The sequence below is a fragment of the Akebia trifoliata genome, chromosome 3, assembly GCF_017979445.1.
Source record: "Akebia trifoliata isolate Shusen 1 chromosome 3, ASM1797944v1, whole genome shotgun sequence".
Lineage (NCBI taxonomy): Eukaryota > Viridiplantae > Streptophyta > Magnoliopsida > Ranunculales > Lardizabalaceae > Akebia > Akebia trifoliata.
The window spans coordinates 44716965-44734176 of record NC_141377.1 but is presented as its reverse complement, the minus strand read 5'-3'; the positions used below and the strand labels follow the sequence as shown (position 1 = coordinate 44734176).

At 35.4% G+C, this 17212-nt stretch overlaps 2 protein-coding genes across 2 annotated transcripts; both read left to right on the top strand.

The window, feature by feature from the left end:
• The first annotated feature begins 828 nt into the window (after positions 1-828).
• Positions 829-10847, top strand: LOC147407266 (uncharacterized). Its single transcript, XM_086435744.1, has 9 exons — positions 829-1177; positions 4126-4311; positions 5216-5313; positions 6344-6434; positions 6530-6733; positions 6836-7089; positions 8712-8802; positions 8908-9124; positions 10085-10847. Exons 1-9 carry the CDS (start codon positions 1034-1036, stop codon positions 10294-10296), a joined length of 1497 nt encoding a protein of 498 aa, XP_086291870.1. The 5' UTR covers positions 829-1033; the 3' UTR covers positions 10297-10847.
• A 1514-nt stretch (positions 10848-12361) lies between these two features.
• LOC147407265 (thylakoidal processing peptidase 1, chloroplastic-like) lies at positions 12362-16047 on the top strand. The gene is made up of 6 exons (XM_086435741.1): positions 12362-13414; positions 14555-14623; positions 14728-14796; positions 14914-15000; positions 15182-15249; positions 15691-16047. Exons 1-6 carry the CDS (start codon positions 12710-12712, stop codon positions 15809-15811), a joined length of 1119 nt encoding a protein of 372 aa, XP_086291867.1. The 5' UTR covers positions 12362-12709; the 3' UTR covers positions 15812-16047.
• The last annotated feature ends 1165 nt before the right edge of the window (positions 16048-17212 follow it).

The window sequence follows — 17212 nt, the reverse complement described above, 5'->3', positions numbered from 1 at the left end:
AAAATTATTTTATGTTGTTTGATTATCCTTGGAATATTTAGTTTCTACTACTTGATTTTGTTATTTGTATCATAAATTCTAGCATTACTTCTGTTGATCAGCTGAACATTCTGCCTGATAGAGTAGACCTTTATGATTGCTGGGACTTGACATGTTTAGTCACAGTGGTAAATTAGAGAACTAGTCTGTTAGACATTAACACAAACACCTAAATTTGATTTTTTAGATCAACATAGGTCGTGCATAACGTGTAAGTGCCAACCATTTGGGGCCAAATCAAAACCCAACCAACATAGGTCTGTCCACTAAATAAGAAATAAAATAAAATCAAATAGCTTATATAACTGAATCAAATCAAATCAGGATTAATATGGGTTGCCAATATTCTATAAACTCACTTGGAAGCAAAATATTTTTAGTGAAAAAAAAAATTAAACATATAATTTCATATAATAAATCATTAAATTATTTATTAAAAAAAAATCATTAATATATCCATAAAAAAAGTCATTGATCAAAGTGATCGGTTGATTCGGTTGTCCATTTTCTTAACTTAGAACTACATCACAACTTGTTCCAAACCATTTAAAAGCCATTAATTTGGTTCGATTCTCGATTTGAACCAGACTAAGTTGCACTCCAGACCGCTAGTCCACTACCACCTTGTCCTTATCTGAGCTCATCGGGTTTGGCCTTAAGTCCATTCCCATGTTAACCGGATCGAACCACGTATCCATGTGGATAGACGTAAAGGCAACTAAACGGATGACGCGGTTAAGCATTGGACGCAACCGGTTCACGTTAGAGAAATTCATGAAAATTGAAATTTTAATTTAATTTCTCAAGTCTCTGAACCTATCGTAAATTTTACTTCATATTTATCGAGTGATGATGACGAGGGAGTTGAGAAAACTCGAAACTCGAAACATTGAATCAGAGAAGCTCGACAAACATAAGAGCAGTTTCTCGATTTCCTTTCTGTAAGACAAGTAAACATAGATCGAATTTCGGGGAAGCTCGATCTCGAGTTTTAATGGAGAAGAACTCGCAGTCCCCGAAAGAGACAGAACCTGCAGTGCAAAGAGGAGGATGGGGAGGTTGGGCGATTTCTCCTCTCTCTGTTTTATCAGATCTTCAGAAGGCAGCTTCTGTTGCAGCCGAAGAGATCTCTCGCAATGTATGTAGCTTTTCAATTTTCTCCATTTCTATTTTTTACAACCCAATTTGACTATTCGTTTGGTCTGTGATCTTGAAATTAGGGTTAAGAGACAGTACTCTTGTTAATTTGATGTTTTTAACTTGGATTTCATAGCTGCTCTCTGATTTAGCCATTTTTAGGAATGATGAAGTTTTATTATTTTGAACTTTTCATGAGGTTAGTAGATTCGTATTTGCTAGAATTGGACTGAGTTCATGTAAATATGTAATATTGTCGGTTTATCTTAGACGATGATCGACAATGCTGCTTGGTTGTATTTGTGTTGGATGAAGTTTTAATTTGATTTTCTAAGCAGTCATTTTAGTCTCCCATAAATGTTGTTTTTTATTAATTTCTTTTTTTTCCCGATAGCTTCTCATTGAGGAATCTCAGGGATTTTCTCTCTCTGAGTCGGAATAAATATGTTTTCAAACCCTCTCTTTAAATTCAAGTTGGATTTTCCCGCGTGGTGCCGTTGAAATACAGTTGGTTGCAAGTTGAGATGAGAGATAGCCCTCTCAAGAGGTGGACGTGGACTTATTTAGTGGAAGATTTTGTTGGCCTGCTGATTAGTTGTTGGAAAGACTGGTTTAGATTGGATTTCTTGCAACAGAAGCAAGAATGAAAATGAATGCATGTTTATATTCCTAGAGATGGTACTCTTCCTATGGTGCTACCCTTTTTCTTGATTTAGAATTTCCAACTGCTTCTACTAGAACTCCATCAAGTTCAGCCATAGCGAGATTGGTGTGTTTGTATTTGTGGGTTTTCTTTTTTAACAAGGAAGCAGGTTAATTGTTAGTAATTAGTAGGTGAAGCGGGTTTTGAACCTAGGTTGTGGCATCAACAGTTACCGATTTTGACCAACTTAGCAAGCTGGTACCCTTGTATTTGTAATATTGCACTATCCAATATGATATTTATAGAGATGCATGTCTCCATACATGTTCTTTTTGGGTCATTGATAAGCACTAGAAAAACAATATTTAGTACTGTAACTTATACTGGCAGCAATTTTTTTGGTTAATGGTTCATATATATATATATATATAGATATATATATATATAGATTTTCTTCATATATACAACTTCATTGCTTGTTTATATTGTAATAATAACATGTTGCATAATGTCATTTCACTTTATGGTGTCTTGGATTTATTCTGCCTGTACATGACAATGTCATTAGAATTAGCATTGTACTTTGTTAATTCTCTCCATTATTGGGGTAGTTCAGCATAACAACTTCCATTCTTCTGATATAGATGTGAGCACATCAGACAACTCACAATCAATTCCCTGACGCAACCTTCCATGTTGAATATATCTACCTTTTGCGATCTTAGCACAACAAAAATGCTTTTGTGTTTGAAATTTCGATAAATAAAAAAGATAATCTACAAGTGTCCTTCAAGTAATGTAACAGTTAGAATACTAAGATCATGTTTATATCTCTTTTTGTTGCTGAATGCATCGGCCGAGATGTCTTGTTTTTTCAATCTTCTGAGGTGATAAACCCATGGAATCGAACCATTGATTGTTTCTGTTCCGAACTTCTTCTTCTTCTCATCTCCTCTCTGTTATATTTTTTTCGCTCTAGATACCAGAGATACTTGTGTTTTCAAACTGATGACTCATCCTTGATCTCAGTCTGCTCTTGAAGACTGAGTGATTTAGGGAAGCCCTCTCCAAGTTTTGGTAAATATTTGAGAAATCCATACATCTTCAAACTAATGACATGCCTCTTGACCTGGGTATCTTCTGAAAGACTCATAATTCAATGTGTCGCTTGTATTTTAAAGTTTTAGTAATGTCTTGAAAATGTTTCAGTATTATTTCGGTTTTTAAGAAAGCTGAAACATTGAAACGAAATGAGATTTTAAACCATGATCAATATCATCCTCAATCTAGGGTAATAACATTCTCAAGACTTTGCTAAGTGGGAATACTTTCGCTGTTTGTAAAATAGTCGACTTCATTCACACTTCCTCAAAGCTACACTAAAGCATGCATGGTCTGAATTGAAACGTCCAGAAGTCAAACATTTTTCTTCTCTCAAATATTCCATTCAATAATTTAAATGGATTTTTTAACACAATTTGTGCACTTCATCCCCAATGTTAAGTTGTTAAGTTTCATATTTTGCAAAATTCAAGGAAAAAAGAGTATCATAGACAATAATAAGCTAGAAGACTTTAATTTTTTTTTTGCCAGATAGAATTGTTGCAAAATAGAGGCTAACCTCACCAACTCCATCATCTGCAGAAATCTTGTCTCTAATTGAACCCCAACCCCCCCCCCCCCCCCCCCCCCCCGGCGTAGGGATATTCTCATACCACCGAATTTCTAAAAAGTTTTGAGGCTTGAAGCAATTTTCCTTTGTGAGATGGTTTGCAATTGTGGCTGAAGCCTGAAGTTTTTTCTTTAAATGTTCTAATTTTTTTAAAAAAATCATACTATTTAAAATGAATTCATCATAGAAGTAGACAGTAAACACCAAAGGAAAGGTGACACTTCTTCTCATTTTTTGCCTTGAAATGAGGTACCAAAGGTACATGATTTTTGAATGCTGCCTTATTGTTATTCTGAAGCATCTAAACCATGGTTTGATAACTTAAACTCAAGTCCAGGCTTGGATTGGTCGTTGCAAACTTGTTTTACTTGACATAATTATATCGTAAAATACTCTTGGGACTTGGAAATTGGGAATAATAAGTCTATCTGTGATTCACTTAAACAGACTCTATATTATACAATTATACTGTAAAATGCTTTATTTCTGTTTCATATTTATTTTTCTTATAAGGTTCACAAGTAATTGCTAAAGGGTTATTTGTTTGTGATGAATGGACTCATAGTAGTTATTGAGATTCTCTCATATATATGGTTTAGATGAGTAACAGGTTTGCTCTGTTTCGTGGATTCAGGCTGTTGAGGTTGCTAAGAATGCTGCGAAGAGCATTGAAGATATGCAAATCACTACGCCCGAATCAGAATCTTTTGAGGAAGAAGATTCAACACCTGCTGAAAAACTTGAGGATGATGAAGATAAGCTACGAAAGTCCGCCTTGGATAAATTGGAGAAGGCTAGTGAGGATTCCCTATTGGGCCAGGCAAGCAAATATCTTCAACTGAGATGAAATTCCTTGTTGTTTTGGGGGTCTATGATGCATGATCTTCAATCCAGTTATGGAGCATACTTATGCTTGTCAGATACAAATCAAGAAGCTTGAAATGATGACAGGTCCACTTGACATGTATTATAATACAATGATCTTAGCTACATTTAAATCAAAATTGTTATAAACAAAAATCGGAATAAATGTATGAAAGTAAAAGAAAACACTATCTTACACTAGCGAGCCACCCAATATTTTGATTAGTATAAACAGATTTACAAGAGGGGAGACTATGAAACAACCATAGCTGGTCTAACAACTTGGTAAAGAACTGTATGGAGATAGAACAAACCTGCCCTTTTTTAGAAATCATTTTTGTTAATGAATAAAAGCGCTAAAATAAAGCATGTCACATTTGTATGTGTTGAGACAAGCAGACATGCAAATCATTGTCAATAGGATTCAACACCTCCCCCCCACTAATGCTTATTCATCCCATTTTTGGTATATTGGGTGAATTATGTGTTCATTTAGCTATTGTATCTTTGTTTGACTGTTTCTATGGTTGGCACATGTGTTTTCCAGGTAGGTATCACTTAATATATATTTTAAATTTCTCTCAGACATTCTCCTAAAATATGTAAAAGTTAATATTATTATTGTTATTGTTATTGTTGTTGTTGTTGTTATTGTTATTGTTATGATTATGATTATGATGTCAGGTATTAGCCATGGCACACTGATCTCAAGCTCTTGTTTTTGTTATTTTAATCTGAGTTATGATACTCTTGCATTGTAACCAGAACAGATTTTATGTCCATTTGTTCCTTGAGTTGTTTTATATTTGCTGTTTTATCAAGCTTCTATTATAATTTATTCTCAACTTTTTAAAGTGCAGGGTCTAAAGGTTTTTGACAGTTCGGTGGAAAACCTTGCTTCAGGAGCATGGAAAGCATTAGGCAGTGCCTGGAAAGGGGGTTCAAACTTTGTCCATAAGTAAGTATGCATTATTAACTGTATACAAGGTTGATTACTGACTTGCTTATTCATTGCTCTATGGGGAATTGAGAAATGGATCAATGTTTCATGATAGGGATAGTGTAATATGAGTTGTAGTCCTTAGATTACTCAAATACAAATTGTGATGATACTTCATTGCAATTCTTATTTATATGTTTGTATTTCCTTGAATGAGTCAAAATAATCAGAGCACACTAACTTATTGTAGTAATGCCATGAATTTGTTTTATTGGATTGAAAAGTCCATTTTATTCTGAAACACACAATAAAAAAATCTCATGTGGATACTTTCTCCGAAACAGAGGTTTTTTTATGGAAAATTCCTGGCAAAGTCAACTGTCAAAGTCACCCCCTCCTCTTTTGTTTTTTTCTTGTTGCTCCATGGAATGCATATTTAATATTTTGTATGATTTATGTATTGAGTTGTTAGAACTTAGAAGGTAGAGAGCATCAGGAACTGATATTGGGGAGGGATCTGGTGCACGGCAATGGAATATATATATATATATATATACATAGGCCATTGAAAGGATCTCAGATGACTCACTAAGCCACGAAAGCCAGGATCTTTCAGAAAGTGAATTCATATTTGAAGAGTGAATAATCACATATAAAACTCACGATAATCTGCTAATTTGGGATACAATTCGGGATTTTCCTTGGGAGGTGTCATGAAAGAACCATTTCTACATGTCTATTTTTAGGACATCTACAATTTACCTCCATTACTGGCGTTGAGGGTTATGTCTTATATCATATGAGACTTAATACTATTCCACTTCTATGAATGGCTTGTGATGCTGCATCTCTTCCAAGACAAGGATCTTTTGTCCTAATTTCTGTTTGTTGCATACCCTGATCCAAATAATACACACACACATGCGTGCACACACACACACAGATCTATTTATGTATATGTATATATATACACATGAGTATGTTGGTGTGTTTTGTTTCGCTAGTCAAATAACATTTTTGCATACAATTTGGTAATGGATGTTTTCAGGTTTGAGAATTCTGCTGCAAGCATTGCTGAATCTATTCAGCATACTGGTCTACCCGTTACTGCTGTCTCTGTTGCTCCATCTCTATTAGAGGTGTGCATTCCTATCATAATTCCCCCTTTTTATTTTGCCAAAATTGCTAAATCTGAACATTGTCAAAATTGCTAAATCTGAACATTGTGTTGTAGACGGGAAAAGCATTTACAGCAAAAGGAATGCGAGTGCTTGAACGTGTAGGTAAGGATACCATGGATCTGCTGATTACAGAGACTGGTATGGAAGTTGGGAAGAATCCCAGGGGAAGTGAGCAACAAGGTGATGAAGAGCAGCTAATTGATGGAGTTACATTTGACCGATGCTTCTATATTTATGGAGGTCCAGAGCAACTGGAGGTGATCCCCCCTCCCCTGTTTTCTCCTTGCCCCTAAAAAATTGTTGTAGATAATATTTGCTAGTATAAGTTTCTAAGGTGGTGAAAATGTGATGAACATTAGGAATTGGAGGCATTGTCCAACCATTATGCATTGTTATTTAACCGGAGAAAAGCGAAAATATCATCAGAACAGAAGTCTTTCTATGATGGAGAGCTCAGACAGGTTCAACAAATTTTCAGTTTGAGTACTGAAATTGATGGAAGTGCTGTGGACTCAAACAAAGGAAAGAAAATTGAGAGTGTAGAAGAGAGAAGTGATGAGATGAAAATCTTGCGTGATTCAAGTGTCAGTAAGGCTGCTGACATGGCTGCTGGGTAATGATACTCATACGCAAAATTCTCTTAGTTTTTACAAATATTGCTCAATGTAGATAGTGTGTCTTCGTGTACCGGCTTGCTGGTAACACCTTGTCAAGGTCCTGTTTTGTTGCCATGCATTTATATAACAATGACATGACGCTTTGTGTTTTTATCATATTGGACACTTATCGCAGTGTATGTGTTCCATACATCTTGGTGCACATTGTAACACTTAAGGCAATGTCACCCTTTTTTAAAATAATTTTCTATGATAGGTGACTCGAGAATAGGGATGGTATGTTCCATTCTCCATCACTAATTTATTAAATTGTTGAAAATGTCCATATCTATTTGATATTGTAAATCTTCTTAAATATAAGTTACTGGATAACTCTATGGTGTCTGGAAATGTCTTTTACTTTTACTTATATTTATTATGTTTTGTTCTCTCTCTTAAAAAATGAATTAAATACGGACGAAAAAATTATACTCTTAATAGATGTATAGGGGTATGCTGGCGTTTGGGCTTCTTGAAGGTGCCATTTCAGACTTATATCCATCAACAAGTGTCTCAATTGGTTAATGATGATGAGGGGTATTGTCTTTCACACATAAAATATTTTGTGGATCCAATTAATGGAAGAAAACTTAATGAATTTGAAAATGTAAGGTTTGGAGAGAGTTTTCTCATCTGCAGGGGAGAAAATGTAAATAGTACCTGGGTTTGAGGTCTTTCCTGTAAATGACTCTTGTTACTTCTATGAAAAACAAATGTAATGAATATTTTTGTGTAGTGGGAAGGTCATAAGAGACACCTGCCTAAATATCCTTTTAAGCTGCCTATTAAAATCAATATATAGGTGTTTTTTTTTTTTTTTAAATTTATTTATTTTTTATTTCAGGCTAATGCTTGATAATAGGCTGTGTAACAATGGCAGCACTTTTAAGAATTTCCCATGTTGGACACAGGTGACGCACATACACAACTTCACATGCAGGCAGTGTCACCCTTTATTATAATAATTATTTAAAAAAAATAAAATATGACTTCGAAAACAGTGTTGGTGTAATCCATCCTTTATATACTAATTTATTATGTTGTTAAACACAACCACGAGTTAAATATAGCTAAAATATATGATTCTAATAAGTGTGTGGCAGTGCTTCAAGCTTCTCCAAGGTGCCTTGACACACCATTGAATTTGTGGCACACACCAACACAGGTGTCTGTGTCCTTATTACATGGGTATCATGGCATTTTTTATCTATCTTCTCTTTTCAGATTATCATAGCTTGATTTAACTTGGAAACCAGCCTCACCTCAGAAATAACTGTTTGTGATTTCTGTTTCTCATTGCAATGATATTAATTGTTGTAATTGACATGTTTCCCCTCTTCCATTTCTTGGATCATCTTCCGCATAGTTTTTGATTGGAACCAAAGTTACTTTTTTACATTTGGATATGATAATTTCTCTAGCTGAAGTGGCTGCAAGTTTCAGAGTTCCAAATAATGTACAAATCAGAGCTTCCTTTATATATATATATATATATATATATATATATATATATATATATATATATTTATTGTGATTTTGACAGATGGATGTTTTTTCTTTACTTCTTTTTCTTTTGTAGGTTCACAACTATCCTTGCGGGGCTTGCTGCAAATGAAATAATTCCACGAACTACTAGCAGGCTTGAAAATATTCACTCGGAGGGGGTCCATGTGTGGAAAATACCTGAAAGTTGCTTGATTTTCAAATTTCAATTAACATAGATATAGTGAAGTACTGCTGTTTTTTTATTTTTTATTTTTGATTTGCAATTACAGAGACTCTCAGAGCTATGCTGTTTTGCGGTGTCTCAACTTCTGATGCTGGGAAAATCTATCATCTCTGATGCAAACAAAGCTCAAAATGACAATGGGGAGTGGGACTCTGTGAAAATTGACTGGCCTGAGGATTCTGTTACAAAAGCTAAGATCATAAGATCGAAGGCACAATCAATGTCAGGAGATGTTGAAGCAGTTTCCAATAGTTTTATTATGGGTAAATTTTCATCCTTACTTTCTCATTAATCTTTCATATATTTTAAAATGTTCTGAAAACCAAAGGGGTTTGTTAACTGGATAACTGACCAGGCCTCATGTCAGTCTGGTTCATCCAATAGGTTGATTGGGTTACTTGTGATGTCAACTGATCTGATATATAACGCCCCCTTCTGACACACAGCACCCCTTCATAAATCTTTTTCTTGTATATCCCGAGGCAACCGATCTATGGTTCTGTGATGGGGGCGTGTGTCTGAGGGGGCCGTCATATTATCATGACTCTTTTTCTAAATGACAAATAAATAAAATAATAATAATTAGGCTTTTATTGTTGGTCCCAAAGTCCAGATAGGGGAGGATTTTGCCTCAAGTTGAAAGTTGGCGTAAAATACTGACAAACCCTTGACATGTATTCACTACTCATTAATTCTGAATAATGCAAGGGTATTCTTTGGAAATGTCGAAATTTGTTGGACAACTTGACATGTGGGATTCTCATCGATTTACTCTCAAATCTGGAAAGTGACGAAATTACCCCTGCTATTTTTCTTTCAGCTTTTAAACACTGGTGAAAAAAATGTAAGTAAGGATAAAAATTAACAAACCATTTTCCACATAGCAAGAATTATGATCCAACGTTCAATATTTTCATTTCAGAGGGACCACAACTGGAGATATTTTTAGTATATAAAGAGTGTACATAGATAATATGATATGTATTAAAATCATATAAACAACATTTAAAAACAGTTGTAAACAAAATATTTGTATGACTTAAAATTTGTTTCATGTATGTTGGCCTGTGGTCTAATGGGCGTTGAATTCTATGAGGTTAGCGTCCATCGATGATAATGGGTGTTGGGTCCCTCATATATTCTGTTTATTCACTATCCTTCTGAATTTAGTTTATAGATGATGAGATATATTGGGCATACTAAAATTTCCATTCATCACTCAGGTCTCTCTGATGTAGTTGAAGCCTATCAAGCAGCGATAAAAAGTGCCACTGCCGATGTTCAGGATGGCCTCCCACTGACTTCAATCCAGGAGAAAGCCAATTCCATCTCTGATGTTCTCCATGCTGACCATACCACTGCCATGGGCAAAATCCAGGATGGCCTCGAATACTTAGCATTCGTGGTCCTTTCTACCTCCAAGCCCACTGCATAAATTTGGGTACTTGGTTTGATTTGTACAGTCACATCACATCACCATGGGGTTGAGTCCCTGCTTCAATTGTAATTATTTTCTGAGTTGCAACCGTTGTCGTTGATTGTTTCAATCCACATTACCTACTAAACTTTAGAGGAACCTATTTACCTTTCTGTGAAATTTGGGGAGCAGATCCTCTGTAGCGTGAATTTCATGTAGCCCATATCAACGTTTGAGGGGTGCCATGTCATCAAGATGATTGCATCCAATCCTTTAAATATAAGAGTACAGTGACTGACCATTTTCAAACACTCAAGGCTAAATAAAGGAAGTTTTTTCGATAAATTTTTTTTTTTTTTCAAATCTGATCCAAACCATGGATACAAGAGGTGGTGTTATTTTCCTTGAATGTGGTGTTCTATGGACTGTGGAACAGAGTTACAAGAGAAATGGGCTACAGAGCATCTGCTCCCCAGTGGTGAATCTGTTGGTGCTGTAAAATATGGATCTGATCTTTAGCAAAGGTTTTAGACCCTCCATTTGATGAATTACATGTATATTTTCTTATCCAGATTATTCCAATCATTTGATATGGCAAGTTTACCATCTTCTTGGACTATCTTTGCACGCAATTTCACTGTTAAATAGATTGTGATAGAGATCATGAATCATTTATAAAGGCAACTGTTGTGTCGTAACCCAGAGAGAAATGCTGCTAGAGGACCAGTTATATAAAGTTATACCAATCTCATCCCAATGGTTTGCAATAAAAGAATTTGGAAACTGTTCTCGACACATTCTCATTTAAGCGGTCTGTTATTTTAAAATCTATTGTAGTATGAACAACATTATTAAAATAAAGAAATAATTGTTTTTTTTTTCCCGTAAATGGAGTTTCTGTAGTGGCGGTAGATCAAACTTTGCTCCTCAACCATTGAAACTAACCTTTTTCAAATGTGGTATTTTGGAAGAAGGCATAAATTATATATTTTGTCAAAAGTTTTTACTACCTTAATCATCGAAATGAATTCTTAAGAAAGAAGTGAGAACCATTATCAATATATGACAGAAAAATCCTAGAGAGCATATTTACATATTTATTCTTCAATCTTAGTGGACGAGTACATAATGCCGACTGAAACTTACTGGATGTAGAGCTTATTGGGCCATGGATGGCCATGATCCAAATCCCCAACCAGATTATGTAGAGTAGTGTAGTCTACTAACTCTTGATGTAGTTAGTCAGGAAACGTGGTGTGCTAGTGCATGGGAATGAAGGGTTTCCATCTTACTCGCTAAAGTAGAGGATCTTGATTCTTTAACTAACGAAACTATGAAATACTGTTAGTATATTAGAAAAACTATATATTATAATATATATAATAAAGAGCAAATTGACATTTCCAAGAGAATCATCTCCCGTTATATATCGAAATTTAGATATAATGATCTCATCCAAATTATAATGCGTCACTGCTAGCATCACCAATGCACGAGGGCGGAGGGCCCCAAGCCTTTTATACTTGCTATACGTCACAGCTTACATCACAAATGGTTCATGAACTAAGAGATGGCATAGTTATGCTATCCAAACGCAAACGAGTCCACGTATCTTCTTATTCAGTTTTCTATCATTCAATGAGTCAATGGCTGAGATTGTATCTTTAACGATGTTGACTCTTAGACTAAAAGATTGTTCCATGTGGTGGACTGCACAGGAAATTGTAAACTGGGTTACACGTTGCAACCCAACTTTGAGGAGTACACGATCACCACTCTAAAACTCTGAAAATTTGAATATTTATTATTTAGTTTTGGAGCGAAAGTTGCACGAAACAACCATAGCCGTCTTCAGTCAAAGTCAACCTAGAGAATAGTAAAAAGACATTAATGCCCATGAACTCTTCACTAATTACTTTGGAACCTAATCTGAATGATAAAATTACCCAGATGGGTCTAAACCACTATCCAACACTCTCTTAAGTAACCTTAGGTATTCTGTTAATAAATAACAGAAGCAAGGTCATATTTGTAATTTTAAACTGGGCAATCCCAGGATAAGTTGCAAATCCCCTCTCGCATGTATCGTTTGATTCGTTTCTCTATCATTTTTGGATTTCAACAATTTTGGGGTTTTCAGTCCTGACTCCTGAGCTCCTCTTCGTGAGAAGCTCAGGATCTCCTGATTAGGGCTTCATTCTTCTTCCCAATTTTCTAAAACCCAAGATCTCACTTTCCTTTTCGATCATCGGTTCCAGATTTTCTAATTAGTTAACAGCTTTACAGCCCAATTCATCCCTTTCGTTTTCGATTCACTTCTTTGACAACTAAAAATGGCATTTCTTTGAATTTAGATTTTTTGTCTTTGAAACCTTCGATCGCCAAAACCACTCTGTATCAAATATTTCTGTGTTTCTTCAAGATTGCAACCATGGCTATCAGAATCGTCGTCACCTATTCCAACTACATCGCTCAGAACCTCGCCTGTTCGACTGGACCTAGGGTTGGAAATTGTCGTTTATTCCAGGAGTGCTGTGGACGATCTAGGGTTCTTTTCCCCAATCAGAAATCTGAACGCGATCCAGTCTCCCGGAATTATCATGCTGATTTCTCCAAACCCAAGGTGAGAAATTGGTCAACAAATTCGATTGCCCGAAAGCCCGGCTTGGCCGCAAATTGTCAGTCTGCTCTAATCGTAGATTTGGTTTCGGTGATGAAATCATCGACGCATTCGTCTAGATCTGTCAGTATGGGGGTTTCTGGGATTTCATCATCATCTGTACTCGGATTTAAGCCATCTTCGTTACTACATATTTTCCAAGGAACGAAGTGGCTTCCCTGTAGTGGGATTTTTCAGTATCCTGTAAGTAATGAAGTTGATAAAGGCGGTACAGTTTCTTTTGATAGTGAAAACTCAATGAAATTTTCTACAGGATATAATGGAAAATCCGTTGAAATTGAAAAGCATTCATGGCTTTCGAAATTGTCTAATTTCTGGTCGGAGGATGCAAAGATTCTTTTTACTGCGGTAACTGTGAATTTGCTGTTCCGGTCTTTCTTGGCGGAACCAAGATCTATTCCATCGCTTTCTATGTATCCCACTCTTGATGTGGGGGACCGAATATTAGCTGAGAAGGTAATAGAAATTTTGTTTATTTCAGTTTAGCTGAATTTTTATTTTGATATTTACAATGAATACCCCTAAATTTTACTGCATTTTTTTTTTTTTTTTTGTAATTGATGATTTTGTTGTTTCTTCTCAAAACCTGGGAGAAACCCTTACGTACGTATGTTTTTTCAGAAAACATGTTAAAAACTCCATTTTTATCGTTAGAAAATATGTCCTAGATCAGGACATAGTTCGATTCATATTGTACTCTTGGGTGAGGCAACATGAAGCGAAAAACATATCATGCAAATCTAAACCCACTTGTATCTTCCACATATTAAGCTCCGTAGCTGATCTTAATGCTATTTCAGACCAGAATTTCAATTCAACCAAAGATACGGAATGTGAATCAAGGTCTCGGTTGCTGAGATATTTAACCTAGTCTCCTGACGTTTTCATCCATAAAATAATTCAGTACGATATAATGTTGATTCCTTCGCATGTATCATGGTAAAAACAATACCTTGGAAATGAGGTGCAAAATTGAGAATTTCTTTGTTTTGCAAATTGCAATATATGACCAACTCCATGAAACATCATTGAATTATCTGGAATGTAAAATCTTCGCTGGCCCACATGTATCTTGTACATATTAAGATCACTGACTAGATTGAATGCTATCTTTTACATGTTAAAATCTTCAGTAGTTGAGTAATTTAACCTAGGCCAACTAATTTTTGGTTGTTAAATAAATTTAGACAATCCAAAATTTGATGGTTTCCAATGTCTCAAAGCAATCCCAATAGATAGACTTCAAAGTACATAAGCATATTTCTTTTTGTATAATTAAATGAGTAACTATATCATATGTTATTTAACTATCGAAAGAGTTGTGCAAAAATTTGTCCCTTAATTCATTATATTTATTTATTTATTTATTTATTTATTTTTCAGCTACTGTGTAAGTGGGAATGCTTTTTGGTTTTTGAAATCTGTTCAAATGTTCTTCGTTTAGTTGAAATAAGTATTACCTTTTCCGTTTCTATACAAATAACAACTTAATCAGAGAGGACCATATATGGGTAGGATTCCTTTTACTATGTGTGTGTGTTTGCGCATAGATGTTAAAGCTGATCTTTGTAGTTTCTGTTGTTCATGATGTTGCAGGTTTCGTATTTTTTCAGAAGCCCCAAAGTTGAAGATATAGTGATCTTCAAGGTTCCCCCGATCCTGCAGGTACAGTCCAACTTCATTACACAATATTGTAAGCAATGATCCCTCTTAATGACATATATGCGATAAATCCCTTAGAAATGACATCATTCATTTACTTCGTGTAGGAAACTGGTTTCAGTTCAGGTGATGTGTTTATCAAAAGAATTATAGCGAAGGCAGGTGACTATGTTGAAGTGAGTGCTCCCTCCCAATATAAGCTTCCACTTTTACTCTTTGGCGTACTCTTTTTTTTTTATCTCTATTTTGTTGTGTGTGCTGAGAACATATGAGCACTTGGTTCCCTTTTATAGGTTCGCAATGGAAATTTGTTGGTGAATGGTATCATCCAAGATGAAGACTTTATTTTAGAGCCGCTTGCTTATGAAATGGATCCAATGGTATTATTTTCTTCTTTAATCTTTTTGGTTTCTTAATTTTTTTATATTACTTCTACCGAGGAAGTTCTGTCGTTTTATGGTCTAAAATATCTAATATTTATTAGTTAATTTTCTCAAGCTCTATGAAGGGAACTAGGTTAATATGATATTGACTGTTAGCTTTATTTCGTTGCTTGTGCAGCTTGTCCCTGAGGGCCATGTGTTTGTCATGGGGGACAATCGCAACCACAGCTTTGACTCCCATAATTGGTATGTTATTAAAACCTTTAAACTACATATGGTATCGATGGGGTTGAAAGGCAAAACATGATTTATCTTGGCGATCGAATATTTGGGGATAAGGCATAGATGATGGTGTTGTCAAACTGCAAAATTGCAGATAAAATAATATCTTACTAATTTGAGTCCTTCCTGCCTGTTGAACACGTGACACTGTGAGTAGTTAAGAATCCACCATTCGATGCGTCCCTACCAGGAGATAACCTTAACCCAGAGTTGACCAGTTTGGATGATCCTAACCATCCAATCTTCTATTTTTGATGCTAAGTAACTGCCCGTGTAGTATATCTTTTACACTATACCAAGGGTCCCACACCTGTGTAAAGGAGGGTTACGTTAGGTTTCCTACAACAAAGATCTGACTTATGCATACGGTATCTGACATATGAATGTGGTTAAATTTATTTTCAGGGGTCCACTTCCAATCAAAAACATTGTTGGCAGATCGGTGCTTCGTTACTGGCCTCCTAAAAACATATCAAACACTAAATATGGATCACCATCAGGGCAAAATGTCGTGGCAGTTTCTTGACCTGCTTCTCACATCTACAAGAAATCCACTGCTTGGCACATACAGGAGGTTCTGCTGCTTCAATTAGAAATCAATTTCCCCATTTTATTCCCTCTATTAATCCTTGAAAGCTGTAAATGTTCGACAGTTTCTTTTCTGTGGGATATCTTTCAACGTGGTCCATCTCATGTCCATTGTATTCAAGTTGTATGGGAACTCTCCATGTTTCATAATGGCCAAAAAAGCATTCTTTATTATCTTTTGGTCTATTCTGGTGACCAACTTCTTCCCTTGGCTTTTCTCTTTCGTCATGATTTAGTCCTCGTATCTAATTCTAACATTTCTGGAAGATTGAGAAGATCTGATGTACTGAGGATACGAAAGTAGCAGGACCAAGACAGATAAACGAAGGGTGTATGAAAGTGTCACACTAATAATTGCAACCTTCACTAAAGTTTGCTTCCCTTGGGCAAAGCAAACTTCTGGGAGTCCAAAAAAGGCTTATGAATACCCAGAAAAAATTTCCATTTCCATACTCTTTGATGGTAATGTTTCCAGCTTCTTCTGTATACAGCTTGTACACGAACCATTCTCATCTTTGTTCATTTGTCTATTAAGGATGATCCAAATGATACTGTTTGTCGGAAGTAAGTTCATGAATCTTAGTTCAGCTTAGCTCTGGATGGTTCGTATCTTCAGTCCTCTTTTATCTTTCCAATGTCTGCGATTGCATCCCATTTTCCTTCGTCAGTACAAATATTATAAAGCAAACTATAATATGTGGGGTCCATGAGACCCTTATGGGTCTCATTGTGGGTCTTATTGGGGAGGTGATGGGCTTGTGATGCCTTATTGTAGGTCTATGAGACTCTTATGGGTCTTAAGATTTTAGGTTTGATTAAAAAGTCGAATTTTGAAGATTTTGGCTTTTTAAGTTTGTTGACGAGTTTTGTTGGAAAATTGATTTTTGTTAGGTCCTTTCGAGTGGGGGTCCGTTCAAATTGAAGAATCTACACATGCATTTTGATAATCGAAATATCTTGCAATGCTAAAAAAATAAGACATTAAAACTTAAAAATACTCATATTAAGACGAAAATAAACTTTTCATAAAAATTCACGCAATTAGTGAAAATGAACAAAATACCCCTGGCGTTCAATTCATATTTAGAAACCTCGCTTTCTTAGAAAAATATGAATTTTGGACATATAAATGGCAATTTTAAAACAAAACCAAAATACTCTATGTGGGCCCCACATCTCTAGAATTGTTCCATCAAAATGTGGGGGCCTAAATCACTACTTATTATTTTTTCTTTTTAACGTTTAGTGGAGTCCCTGCTAAGGGTGCGAAAACAGGATTATCTTTAATATTGATCAAACCGTGGGTTAAATATCAATTATTTTTTAAAGTTGGATAAAG